General features: G+C 48.6%; 1 protein-coding gene across 4 annotated transcripts; it reads left to right on the top strand.

Annotated features, from left to right (window-relative positions):
* Positions 1-478: 478 nt before the first annotated feature.
* KCTD17 (potassium channel tetramerization domain containing 17) lies at positions 479-13,238 on the top strand. Of its 4 annotated transcripts, none has more exons than XM_064420325.1 (7): positions 479-6,166; positions 6,789-6,897; positions 8,624-8,715; positions 9,668-9,763; positions 10,146-10,271; positions 10,989-11,067; positions 11,311-13,238. In XM_064420325.1, the coding sequence occupies exons 1-7, from the start codon at positions 5,711-5,713 to the stop codon at positions 11,565-11,567; spliced, it is 1,215 nt and encodes a 404-aa protein (XP_064276395.1). In that variant the 5' UTR covers positions 479-5,710; the 3' UTR covers positions 11,568-13,238. The 4 variants fall into 4 exon arrangements, with proteins under 4 accessions (XP_064276395.1, XP_064276397.1, XP_064276398.1 ...); XM_064420327.1 differs by lacking the exon at positions 10,989-11,067 and having other exon boundaries at positions 488-6,166; positions 11,528-11,600; positions 12,501-13,238; XM_064420326.1 differs by having other exon boundaries at positions 5,423-6,166; positions 10,989-11,133; positions 11,311-11,446.
* Positions 13,239-13,456: the final 218 nt, after the last annotated feature.

The raw sequence follows: 13,456 nt of genomic DNA, 5'->3' as shown, positions 1-13,456 counted from the left end.
GAAGGACAATGGCATGCCTCTCTCTTGGGTCTCTGCACCATCTTCCAGCTTTCAGTCCTAGTCCATTTGCTTTTTTGCCTTCAAGTCCACAGTTGTAGGGTACAGCTCTATTCTTGAAACACTGGATGTCAGCTTACATAGTGGAAAATGGACTGCATGGGTATTTTCATTCTTGCCATGTAATGTTCCCCTACAAACTTAGCAGAACTGAGACCTTCAGAGGAATAGCCCACAGTGGCACCTATTTTCCCCTAAGACCTTTTTGTTTTCTGTCTAAAAGTTGAAAGCACACCAGGTATCACTGATAATGGTCAAGAATTTATTCTCTGGGATTTTCTCCTCTACAAAAAATGCAGAAAACTAAACAAAAAAACCCACAGAAACCTCCCCCCCCCCCAAAAAAAAAAAAAAAGCCTGCAAACTTAAAAGTTAATGTGACAGTTTCTTCTCTTGGGCTTGCAGCAACATGTAACAGGTAAATCTGTGGATGTAAAAATCTGTGGATGATGGGGTTGCACTTTCTAGGCAATGCAGTGAATGCTTATTGTCACAGTTTTGACTGTAAGGACTGGATTCTTCCCCATTGCTGAGTGTTTATTCTTTGCATTTCTTCTTACTTCTTTTGGCTGCTTCTTCTTGGCCTTGGCTTGCATGCATGCAAGTTCTGTTTCTGCTCCCCTCCTGGGCAGCTGGAGTTTCACTGTCCAGTTTATGTGTTCCTCTGTCCTCCCCACTGACACATAGGGTCTGACCACCCTGACTGACAGCCTGCCATTTCCCTGCTTGCATCCAGACTGACAACCCAGCTCTTGGAGGACTTGGGGCTGGCATTGCAGCAAGTGCTGAATACACGATGTGCACAGGGGTCTGAAACAAGTGACCCTTGTCACAACAACAACAACATGGAGAGGCTGATTTTGTGATTATGTGGCCAGATGAGTGCCTGCTGTGCTTCTCCAGGAAAATTTAGTTATTAGGAAAATTGACATATTGTTTCAGACTTATTTGCAATAGATGCAATGGGCTGGCTCTTGTGTGTCCTTCCAGAACATTTTTGATGCCTCTTAAGCACTCTGTTTCTTTTTTGCCACTGGTCCAGCAGTCCTGGGGAGTCAGTGGGGAATTTCTCTGCTTCCTCTTAAGACTGAGATGCTTTTCTCTGTCCTGTGTGTTGCAGGGAGGTGTGTGGCACAGCCCAGCCATCCACCTGGAGATTGCAAATTACATGGAAAACTTCCCTCTCCCCTTGCTCTACATTTCACCCCTGTGGCTTGATGACATCCAGCAGGGCCCTTCCCCCTCTGTGGTATTTATGCCAAGCTTGGCAGTACTCAACTGCTCTTCTTGGGCTGAATTTTGTGCTACAAAATCTCAGTGATTCTTTCCAGCTTTTGGCAAGTCTTTCCCCAGATGCTTAACTTTGCCTTGATTTCTCCACAGAGGAGAAACCGAGATCCTCTTTCCCACAGCAAGATACTTTGTTTTTCTGGGGTATTCCCTCTTATATCATGTATCAAAAATCTATCCAAGAGTGTCTTCTGATGCTCCTCCTCCTTTTAGTTGAGATCCCTTCTGGTGATGCAGGCAAAGCACTGAGAAGGTTGTGAAGACCGAGACAATGTTTTCAAATCCTGGAGACTTGAAAAACCTATTTTGAGCTATAACAGATGCTACTGGACATATGGAACAGCTGAGGGGACTTACACCAGGACTATAAATGTTCTGCAGATCTTTATGTCCCTGACTCAGTGGGTGGGTTTCCTATAGGAACCACATGCTGGGGAGAAGTGGATATAATGCAAATCACTAATGTTAATGACTTTCCTGTGGAAAATTTGCCACAGGGAATTGGTGATAGCATATCTTTGGTGGAATAGGGCTCATGGTAGCCAAAAAGGTAGCCTAAACAACAGTCCTGATGTAGGAGGAAGTTCACACTGACCTGTGGCTACCTTGAGACTAGAGTTTTTACAGCTCTCTGTATACATTTGAGAATCCCAGGCCAGCATGTAAATTCTCTATTGGTTTATTGGTATATTTGACTATCTGCAATACTTTTGTCCTGAAGGAGGTTTGGATTCTGTGCAAACAGTCTGGTCTAGTCAAAAGTAATCCCACGGTCCCCTGTTCTTCACTCGTCTTCTTTGTCATCTCCCTTCCTCTTCCATCCTGCTCTCTAGAAGCCAGGCTGCACTATTTCATGCTTCATTTCCCAAAAAACTTTGTTCCTCTGTAAATATTTCCAAATTCTAGAGCAGCCCTTCTTCTACCAGCACCACTGGCCCGAGCACTGTGCATGAGCCATGGTAACTGGTGTTGGCTGCAGGGACATTTCATATTCCTCCCATCTCTCCTGGTCCCAGCTTCCAGCCAGGTGCTGCACAAGCATTCTGTCTCCTTCTCCCAGCAGTCTTCAGCAAAGGTGCTGCGTGATGCACATCCACACACAGGCTTTGCACACTGCTTTGAATGCAGGTGCATTGCTCACAGACCTCATGCAGCATAAGGGGCTGGAGGAAGATTAGCTTGCCTGTATGCCATGGAGCCTTTCTTTTCATGCTTCAATATGCCTGGCTCAGCTGGCAGTCAAGCTGGACTCTGTTATTCAACTGTGTCCACGCCCAGGTCCAGTGTAAGGAATTTTATTTGCCTGATTCCCTGTTGGCTTACTGGCAAAATGTCAGAGTATCACTTATCTTCCCCTCTCCACTTCCTGCAGAAAAGAGAGTGGCACTGATCCTACATGGACATGCCAACTAGTTTTTCCTGGTTTCTTCTCCAGTGCCTCCTGCCATGTAATCTCCAATATGTGTTCCCAGCCTGTCAGAATGGTGACACTCTGTGCCAACCCATGGTGATCTCTGCTCCCACTGCTGTTCCACAACACAATGATTCCATAACAGCAGCTCTGCAATGCCAGCAATGCATCATATGCCATGTACCAAGCTGCAGAGCACTGCAGTGTGTGTAGCCTTCTGCAGGATTGCATTGCAGGCCTGACTGCTGAGCCAAGACACTCCCAATTTACCTCCTGCTCTGTTCTCCTCAGCTCTTGTTCAGTATCCAGCGCCTGTCAAGTTTTTCCTGCTCCCAGTCTGTTTGAGCAATGGTGCCCATGATTTCACTGGGGACTGCAAGGTTGTGTGGTCTTACAGCATCACACAGCCCTGTGTAAGCTCTTGCTTGCTCTCCCTCTGTTTCTGTGCATGTGTTTTATACACGGTTGTCATAAAGGCAGCAGGAACAAGTCACAGAATCATAAAACCTTAAGGGTGGGAAAGATATCGAGTCAAACCTTTGACCAAACACCACTGATTGTTTAAACTTACCTCTCCTGTGCCCTATTTCTTGATTTTAGGGGACCTTAACAAGGGTGCCTTTATTGCTTCTCAGAACTACATCTGCTCACAGTGTGCAATCAAGTCTGTATTTAGTCCATGCCACCAACTCATCAGAACATTTCAGCTGGTAAATCGCCCCACACTGGCTTCTTCCTAAAGAGGATTTTCACATACTGTGGGGAAATCCCTGGCCTGGTGCATTTTCAATGATTTTTTTTCTGTATATAGCAGAAAAAAGGCTCTGATGGTAGAAGTGGTGTTCCTTGACATCTTTCCTTACTCACAATATACCTCTTTAGATTTAACGATTAACTTTTCACCCCATGGCCCTGGGGTGAGCAAGACTTGAGGTTCCAGCCACAAGTGGAGACTTGTATTGATGGAAGTATGCCTTGAATATAGACCATCCTGGACTTGTGAGCAGCATTGTCATGGGGGAGGTTGGAAAAGAAAGTGTTGAGAACAAGAGATGGATCTTAAAAAGGAGAAGAGGCTGAGGGAATGTGAGAGGAGCGAAAGGAGAGGATGAGCCCTTGGTAAAAGGGAAAAAAATTGAAGGCAGGGCAGATTTCTTGGAGGGGGAGATAAGGGGCTATAGGCTGTCACCCAACTGCTGCATTCATATCAGAGAGCCCCAATCCTCACCTAGTTCTGTGCTGGAGCTGCAGCCAGCACAGACAGGGTCCTGTAGTCCTCACACACCAGAGTGCAGGGCATAGGTCTCCAATTTGCTGTGGTTTGACTCAGAGCCAGAATTAGGAGGACAGCAGTCTGACAGCCCAGAGCTGTGTTGCGCTGTGATGCTTCAGCCTGGGTCAGTGTTAGTCTGAGCATCTTTGATGCATGTTACTGCTCAGTGGAGACTGGTCCCAAGGCTGGGCAGTAGTATTGGCCAGAGCTTTCTCCATATAGGTAGACAAAAATATTTTTTCATGCTCTGTTAATGGTCACTAGTGCTGGTTCAAAATTATTTGAATTTACACCCTGGAGCAGCTGCATTGTTCCTGTACTTAAATTAGCTGAAGGTCAGCAATCTTGAAACCTCTTCCGTGTTACCCTCTCTTCCTCTCCTCCCCTTGGCACTCTTCCACAGAAAGAGCAAAGTACACATGCCATCTTTGTGAAGGAAATCCTGCGTGATTTGGGGGAAGGGCAATGCTGCCTTCTTCTGTAGTGATAAAAGGGAGTGATTTGCAAGTAAAAGAAGAAGGAAGGACAAGAAGAAAAGGAATGTAAGAGTAAAACATAACGTTTCTCTTTACCCAGCCTCTTCACTCAATAAGCCCCCACCTACAAAGGCACTAAGATCTAAATGCAGGAAAAAGAAAGTGTTGTGTGTCTCTGCAGTGCTGCATTGCCCTGTCAAGGAAGAGCCAGGAAGTTGCTTAGGTGGAGGAAGGTTTTGAGCCACAATGGGGTGAAACACCAGCCTTTCCATTCTTTATGTGCTCAAGCTGCTGGCAAGCACAGCTGTGCTAAGGTGGGAGTGGGAAAAGCAGAGCTGTTGGAGAGAGCTTGTTCAGGTTGTGTCTGTGCCAAGGAGTGTGTTTGAACAGAGTCCCCTGGGGCATGAACTGCTGAGCACCAGGCTCGGCCTGGCAGGAGCGAGTGGCAGAGGCAGGGCTGGATTCCATAACACGGGATTGGCACATCAGCCTTGGCGGGTGATACGTGCCTGGGGCAGAGGTAAAACTCCACACAGAGCTGAGTTACAGCCTCTGTTACAGTCTCTGAGTTACAACTCTCTGTTTCCCAGACACAAACAGGGATGGCAGGAGCCCAGGGGAAGGACACGGGGGGTTAGTGCTGGTGGAGCAGCCCAGGGTTGCTGAGTCAGCAACTCCTCTGAGCTGGAAGAAAAATTATTCCTGCCCCCTGCCAGCACTTCATGCAGATCCAAAATACAGTTTCCAGAACTGTCCCTACATATGTTAGCAAGAAGGCAACTGTCTGCCTGTTTTGCTGCAAGAAAGTATGGCAACTGATGCGGCACTGAGTGCTGAGCGTAGGTAATGGACGTCCTGAAGGGAATGCTGTGAAGTACCGGACTGAGGGGCTTAACCTGCCGGCTGCCAGGGAGCAGCTTGTGCTTCCTGTCTCCGAGGGAGCTTGCAGGCAAGACCCAGGACTGGAAGCAGGCAGAATACCAGCCGCAGGGCTGGGGTCATGTGGTGCAGTGCCCTTCCTTATAGCATCCTCACTGCGGGAACAGCGAGTCGGGAAAACTACAGTTCCCATCACCCTTTTGTGCATGTCCCTGCGAAACTACAGTTCCCAGAACCTTTTAATGAGCCAGAGAGGATGACTGTGGAAATAAATGCCGACGATATTTGCATAACACCCTGCACCTCCGGCGTGCTGACCGGCCCATGATCTTTGAAAACGGGAACAGGGGAAAAGTCAGGAAGTGTCAGCGCTGTGGAGCTGTGGCTTTGCCCACCCCAATATCCGCAGTGATATCCTCCAGCACCGAGCAACCTTCCTCCTCTCAGGACTCCCTTGGTAGTCACAGGGAAGATCCTGCTCCCCGGGAAACACGTAAACTACAGATCCCGGCATTCTCCGACAGGCAGCACCTGCGGCAGTCCCTGCACGCCGTGGGGGAGGTGGGGGTGAGGATGAGGATGGAGGGCAGGGAGGAGATGCAGGGCGCCGTGGGGCTACGCTGCACCTGGGACATTCCGCCGCCCGCTGGCACCCAGGCCAAGTGGGTGAGGCTCAATGTGGGGGGCACCGTCTTCCTCACCACCAGGCAGACCCTGTGTCGGGAGCAGAAATCTTTCCTGTGTCGCTTGTGCCAGGGCGAGGAGCTGCAGTCGGACCGGGTAAGGCAGCTGGGTTGCCTCCCGCACCGTGCCCCACCGAGCATGGGGAGGGCTGGAGGGATGCAGGGATGGAGCCAGACCCCGGCAGCTGCAGGAGCAACTGAGTGAGGAATTCCTGCTCTTTTCCCCTCCTCTCCTGGGAAGGATTTCCCCATGCCAGATTTCACCTTGTTGTAGCCTGGCACCTGCCTTCCTGAGCTGGGAAAAAGAGAGGCCATCTCCCCTCTGCTCCTGTTCTCCTTCCTCTTTGTCACCCCACATCCTGGGTTTACTTCCCAGCTGTGTCTGCCTGACTCAGCCTTGTTCCTGTAAGGGAATCTCTGCTCTCTCGCACCAGGCCAGGATGCACAGTTGCACAAAGAGACTGAGGCCTATTTTTTGGTCTTTTTCACCTGGATTGATTCATGCTGAGATGGGCATGCTGAGCAGACGAATACAGGAGTTAAAATCCAAGCTGGACTGACTTGGCTAGGGACTCTCAGGGACCCGTGGTTTCCAAAGAATCTTAGAAATAGTGGACAATTTTGCTTAGGTTTGTATTTTCTTGTATTCTAGGGCATTTGACAGCTGGTTACAAGTTTTCCTTGGGTTTTTTCTCCTTGTGATCTATATCTGTTGCTAGGATGAAACTGGTGCATACCTAATAGATCGGGACCCCACTTACTTTGGACCGATTCTGAATTTCCTCCGTCATGGGAAGCTGGTCTTGGATAAAGATATGGCTGAAGAGGGTGAGTTGTGGAACTCAGAAAAACCCCACTTACTGTAGTCAGAAAAAATAGGACTTGTGGTCAGCCTTGTTGTCTCTTGTTCTTGTTTTGGATGTTGATGTGAGGGGATTTCAGAGAGCTATCTCTGCAAAACATGATGTTGTCTCCTTTAATAAAGGGGTTTGGAGTGGTTGAGGAAGGCATCATTGTAGGTGTTGTGGCATCACAACTGTCCAGCAGAGATGTCACCAAGACAGAAGTAGGCAAGATCTCAGAGCCTCAATAAGCCATTTTTAACTTGTTCCTGATCTACTTTTAACCAGGCTCTATGAGTGAGTTTTCTATTAATGTCTGTTTCTAATTAGGAATGAAAGCCCAGTAGACCAAACAAAACCAAGCTCATCTCTTCTACTGACTGTAATAAAGACCATCATTAATCAGTGATATGCACTGTATGCTGCTTGTGCTCTCATGGGTTGTGGACTGCAGAAATTCCAGTGGAACAGGTCAGACAAACCAGTCCCTCATCTGAGGCTGGCAGTGGGTCCAATAGGATGACTTGGTGATATCACAGTGTAACCAGTCAGCAGTCCACAGTGCCTTGTTATTTCTTGGGTGCTAGGGTCTAATAAGGAGCCAATTGCAAATGCAGGTTGTGCTGTTCAGCCCTTGCCAAGCACAGTTTCTACATGGTTATTAGTCTTTTTGTCTTTCTTACACATTTTTACCTAAAGCAAGGAAAGTTTTCTTCAGAATAGTCTTACCAGTTATAATTCCAAAAATATACCCAACTAATGGTACAGGATTATAATAAGCACAATTTTGAGGTGTTTCCTAGTTGGCATTTCTTGTAATCCTGAGGTCAGAGAGAGTTCATCTGCAGGTTTTAATATCAAATCTGAAACATAAACAGGAGTCCAGTTCATTTGCATTGCCTTTTTTTAAATCCTGCTGCAAACATTCAGACTGGCGTAAAACTAATCCATTAGAAAAGTCATTGCTGAATGAGAGACACAGAAGAGGTCTGAGTGTGTCAGGTAGTGAAGGATCAATCTCCCCATCTATATTTTCTTTGTACTGCCCTGGGCACATGTGAGTGTTGGCTTCCAGCCACCTTGCCCTCACTGACTCTCTGGGAACAACCTCCCTTTCCCTGAAGACCTGTTAGCAAACAGGTGAGTCTCAAGAGAGCTGATGGATGCAAACACCATAGAGAAAAAACCAAAAACATTTCTGTTTACCTGTTTTAAGTTGAAGCACTGGGAAGAGAGCCAAAGATTGTATAAAGTCATATGGGGCTGCAACTCCAAGTGGCCTAGGAGGTAAGTTAGGCTTTTCTAGGGTCTTTTGGTGACTTGTCAGAATTGCAAGTTGTGTTTTTCTGCCTTAATAAGAGAGTCTGAGTCAGACAAATGGTCATTGAGAGAGATTGGAGCCTACAGTTGTTCTCCTTGGCCAGGTATCTGGTAAAGGTATTAGCAGTCCTCAGCACAAGCCTTCACTGGCAGCGCCTGTTTCTGTCGTAGCAGGCAGTGTAAGGAAGTTGGGGTGAGCATTAGAAACAAGATGCAGACAGCCAAGTTTCAATTCTCTGCAGTAAGGGTTTCAAGCCTGTTAAAAAGTAAGGCAGTAATATAATTTCTCCCTATGGACCTTGTGAAACTCAGAATTGATCTTTTGCAAGTCAAAAAATAAAGATGGGCTGCTGACTTTCTGCCTTTGTGGTCCTTCTGTCTGTCTTTCTCAGGCATCCTTGAAGAAGCTGAGTTCTATAACATTGGTCCTTTGATCCGAATAATCAAGGATCGAATGGAGGAGAAGGACTACACAGTGGCACAGGTATGGCAAGATGGAGTGGGGTGGGAAAGCAGGGGGTGTAAAAAAGGAGAGAGTTGAGTCCAGAGTGAGAGAAGCAGCAAGGAATGGAAGGAAGCAACTAATTAGAGATAATGTGCTAATCCCTATGCAGCAAAATCTTGCAGGCGACAAGCTACAACCAATTTAGTTACAATAAACAAGTAACTAAATGGATGTTTAGTGACAATAAACAAGTAACTTCTGGGATGCAGTCTTGCTTTGCATCCCAGAAGTAATGCTGGAGGTAATCTCTGAAACTAAGTGAGGTTCTCTAGCTTTTGGAAGAAGGCAGCTGGTTGCTGTGTGATACAGATGAATGTCTGTGAGGAGAGCAAAGGTGTCATGGAGAGGAGGACTGGTCTGGGGAGTCCTGGGAGTGTAATTACAATGAAGAGCATGGAAATACATGTAGAGAAACCTGGAGGAAACAGGTGAAGAGATGGCTGTGAAAGAGTTAAATACAGACAAGGGATCAATCCTGTGGCACAATCACACCTGTCTTGGCCAGCAACCTTTGAAAATCTTTCTTAGAGGGAGGATTGTCTGCTGTCTCACTTTTCATCTTGTCTGCCTCAGGTTGTAAGCCTCCAGCAGCACAGCCACTTTGTGCTGCAAAGCCCCATCAGCATTTTCTGCATTTGCAAAAATTATTTTGTACTTAAAAGTGCATACTTCCCCATCAAAGAGGGCAGTGTCTTCTGGGGACAATGCAGGGAGCACTCAGCTCAGTCCCTACTCTTCAGGAGAGATACTGTTATTGCCTCCAGTGACAGCACAGGAGAAGGCTGGACTGTGGTTTCCACTCCCCACTCCCACCCGGGACATGGGGAAGAGGACAGGTCTGTCAAGGAGGGGTATTACCACTTCATTCTGCAGGAGGGGAACAGCTTTTAGCATGTGACAGTTGTCAGTGTGCTCTGAATTTTGCTCTCAGGTGCCTCCTAAGCATGTCTACCGTGTGCTGCAGTGCCAGGAAGAGGAGCTCACTCAGATGGTTTCCACTATGTCAGATGGATGGCGCTTCGAGCAGGTATGGGTGAGGCAGAGCAGGGGGAGAAGGAGTTGTCTTCTGGGGAAAAGATCATGGATACCATGCAGTTGCCAGGCAAGGCTCCTTCCCTCTCTGAGAATACTGGGTAACTCATTGATTGACTCATCATGCTCAATCAATGACTCTTTCTTGCCCCTTTCTAGAGGTTTAGAGGATACTGTGTGAGGCCAGCCTGTTTTGCATCCTGGCTGACTTCTCTCCTGGTTCTCTGTGTTGTCTCCTCAGCTTAGTTATGAGGCCTTTCCAACAGGATTATGGATTGGACTTAATGCTGCGTGGTGGGCTTTCTGCCTTTGCTCCCCAAGTGGAGTGGGTGTTTCCAGGAATATGTGCTTGTGATTCTTACTCTCATCTTTTTTAGCTTGTGAACATTGGCTCATCCTATAATTATGGGAATGAGGATCAGACAGAATTCCTATGCGTGGTCTCCAAGGAGTTGTACAACTCTCCCAATGGCGTGGGCTCTGAGCCCAGCCACAAAGCCAAGGTGAGATTAACTTTGCTATGGCCCTGCTCCCATTGCCTATGAGATACTTTCCTCTTTGCTCTTTCTCTCTTTTCTCTTTGCCTTGCGACAGTGGGGCACCTCAGTGGTGAAATACAGGGGCCTGTCCTGGTGCTCAGGACTGTGGCATTATACCTATTGCCCAAAAGGAGGAGTGTGTGTGTTGGAGGGGTGGTGTGTGGTTCTGTGTGGCAAATGGCTTTAGCAAGTCACCCTGGCACCTCTCATGCTACTCTGACATCCCCCTCATGCCTCCTCATGCCCATTCTGTGTTTATCACTGCCTATAGGGCATTATTTCCCTGAAGATTTTGCAGCACTCTCTTTCCTTTTTGAGTCTCAGCCTGAGGGGCAGATATCTCCTCCTCCCCTTTTGAGGGAAGGACAGAAACATGTGGCAGTGCATGGCATTCTGTAGACACCCAGGATGCAGGAAAGACCACTAGCAACTGATGGCAGTTGTTGGACAGTGGGGTCACAGCACTTGTAAGTGGGTTAGGTACCCTGGTGTGATACTCCAAAGGAAAACAGCCCTCTCTGTTCCCTGACCTAGAATTGTCTTGGCCGTGGGGAAAGGTCCCTTTTTATTCCAGTGTTATGACAATTGCTTTGTTCCGTTGTGTGTCAGAAAGAACTGCCATGGCTCATCTTGCAAGTATTTCCACTCTTTCTTCCTTTTGTCCCACATGCTGGGCCACAGAACACAGAGGAGGACCTGGAGGAGGAAGAGCAGGAGGTGGAGGAGGAGGCAGAGGCAGAAGCAGAAGCAGAGGAGAAAGGTGCAGCAAATCCCTGAGGAAAATGATAAAAATAACCCCCCAGGCATAGACTCGTCCACCTTTCTGGTGAGAGCTCACAGCTAGCAGCAGGGAAGTCTAGAACAGGTGTGGGGTGTGGGGGCTGTCCTCTCCAGGAGTTGGAGTCTCTCTGGAGATAAAGCTGACAGGGGAGAGCTGTTACCATGGCTGCTGCTTTGTATTTTTAACTGTTTGGTTTATCTACGGTTTTATTTTTATTTGCAGACCATCCATCTATTCGGGATTGTGCTAAACTCTCTTCCTGTGGACCCTCCCTCCTGCTCCCTTCCGTGTCCATCCCAGCACTGCCATCTACCTCCCACATTGCCCCACTCGCCAGCCTCCAGCATCCTTCCCTCTGCTCTCCTTGTCCCTCAGGGCTCAGAGTGGTCTCTGCCCAGGGCCCTGTCTCTCTCTGCTCCTCACTTTTCCTCCTCTGCAGGTATGTTACCTGTCTGCACTCCCAGCTCCTGCCAGCCTGAGCTCTGCATGAGTGACTCACTTCCCTCTTGTGGGTATGGTCCTGGTTTGTAGAGCTTGGGGAGGGGAAGGAGGGAGGTGTGAGGTTGACTCATCCCTAAGGTGGCTTTACATATTCTGATCCTAAGCGTGCCTTTACCTGCCAAGCAGATCCTATGCCTGTGGACCAGAGGCTCTGGCAGCAGAAAGGAGAGTGCAGCTGGGAGAGGGGTGGAAATGAATACAAAGCAGGCAGGGGTGGTTCAGGGAAGGGGTGGAATTTTGCCACGTGTCTGCGTGACATGCATGCCAGATCGCTTCTCCAGACTGCCGTCCGCAGCTCCTTTGCCTGCCAGCCCGGGCAGTTTGCAGAAGGCAGTCTGTTATTTTTTTCCTTCCCTGGGCTTTTCCCCCTTGGCTCTGCCAGGGTGAGAGTGCAGTAGGAAAGGTGGCAAAGGCAGAGCAGAAGCAGCTGGTCCCCACTGCAGATGTTCTCACAGCTGTGTGCAAAATGAGGCTCTCTGCTCTGCCTCCTGCTTAGGAAGGCTGGCTGGCCGACATGCCTGGGGCTGGGTACGGAAAGCGTTAGAAGGAGGATTCCTTCCATACTGCAAAACTGTGAGGCTCTTGTTAAACCAGAGATGCTCAGTGTCAATCTCCACCGGTCCTGATGGAGGACACTTGTTAGCTGGCTGACATTTCTCTCTCCCTCTGTTTGAAAGCCTCCTTGTCTGTGGCTGTGGGACCTGAGTGTTACTATCTTAAGACTCTGTGTATGCTAATCACGTGGACTTTTTCTTCCTTCTGTTCTGTTTTCCCACCCTCATTTCTTTTCTTTTTCTTCTGTTTGTGTTTCCTCTGTCATTTCCCCTTTTCTGTTTCTCTCTTCTCCATGCTCAGTTGCCTTTTTTTTTCCCTGTCACTGATTGTGTTTCTCTTTCTCTCTCCTTCTCTAGCTGTTACAAGCCAGAGATCTGAGGATGTGATCTGAACACTCCACTCCAGCCTTTTCAATTTTTGTTTATATCTTTATTTTTGTACTGCAGTGTATGGCAGCCCCTTCTCCCGCAGTGACGCCCCCAGCCCCCTTCACTCTTCACATGCAGACATTTTTTTTACAAACTCACTTCAGAGGCCTGAGCTTCCAGCCCTGGAGGAGGGCAGATGCTCCATGGAGCCCCTGAGCTGCTGTAGGAGTGGGAGCCCGCAGCCCCCTCCTATGCCTGGCAGTCTGGCTTTCCTTAATGCCACAGTGGCCCCTGGTGGGGACATCAGCGATCAGCCACTGCAGCCTGCGGTCCCTTCCTGAGCACCCTGGATGCAAATGCAGGCCGAGGTGGTGGTGGCTGTGGAAAGACCAGCCCTTGCCCTTTCACTGTTGCAGGCAACTGGTGTGGGCTTGTGGCCTGGGGACAAATGCAGAGCTACCGTCCTTTTCTGGGCCGCCTGTATCACTCGGAGGTGTCCCTGTGCTGGGTATCACATTCCTTGGTGCCTCCCTCCCTGTCCCCCCCAAAGCAGCTCTGTGCCAGCAGTGTGAGGAGGAGAATGTTGTGCTGCCTGGGTACCAGGAACATGCTGGTACCTGGTGCTGTGTCAGCCAGCACCAAGCAGATCCCAGTTTTGGGGAGCGGGGTGTTTGTTTCACTGCTGTGTCTGAAGACTCCTGAATAAAATTCACAGTCTGTTCCTCCTTGCCGCCTCTCATTTTAAGTGGCAAGAATTCATTCCTGCTGTAAGGGGGTGGGAGTTGGAGAAAAGGAGTTTGGATTCATCACCTGGAGCCACCAGAAGCTGCTTGTGCTGTGCCTGTCTTCTGGGGGCTGGAGGTACTTCCCACTGTGTCTGTGCTGCTGCAATCCCAGTGCAGGCAGCTGGGCTACAGAGCAGGTTTGCTTATTGGTATCTGCAG

The sequence above is a fragment of the Passer domesticus genome, chromosome 5, assembly GCF_036417665.1.
Source record: "Passer domesticus isolate bPasDom1 chromosome 5, bPasDom1.hap1, whole genome shotgun sequence".
NCBI lineage: Eukaryota > Metazoa > Chordata > Aves > Passeriformes > Passeridae > Passer > Passer domesticus.
Note: the sequence above shows the minus strand (reverse complement) of the source record. Positions and strands in the feature narration are given on the sequence as shown.

Bases quoted from the DNA above. Each gene is read 5' to 3' on its own strand.
- KCTD17 (XM_064420325.1), top strand. From the start codon at position 5,711: ATGATCTTTGAAAACGGGAACAGGGGAAAAGTCAGGAAGTGTCAGCGC. The intron at 6,898-8,623 runs GTGAGTTGTGGA...TGTCTTTCTCAG, and splicing joins TAAAGATATGGCTGAAGAGG to GCATCCTTGAAGAAGCTGAG. The intron at 11,068-11,310 runs GTGCAGCAAATC...TTTTATTTGCAG, and splicing joins AGCAGAAGCAGAGGAGAAAG to ACCATCCATCTATTCGGGAT.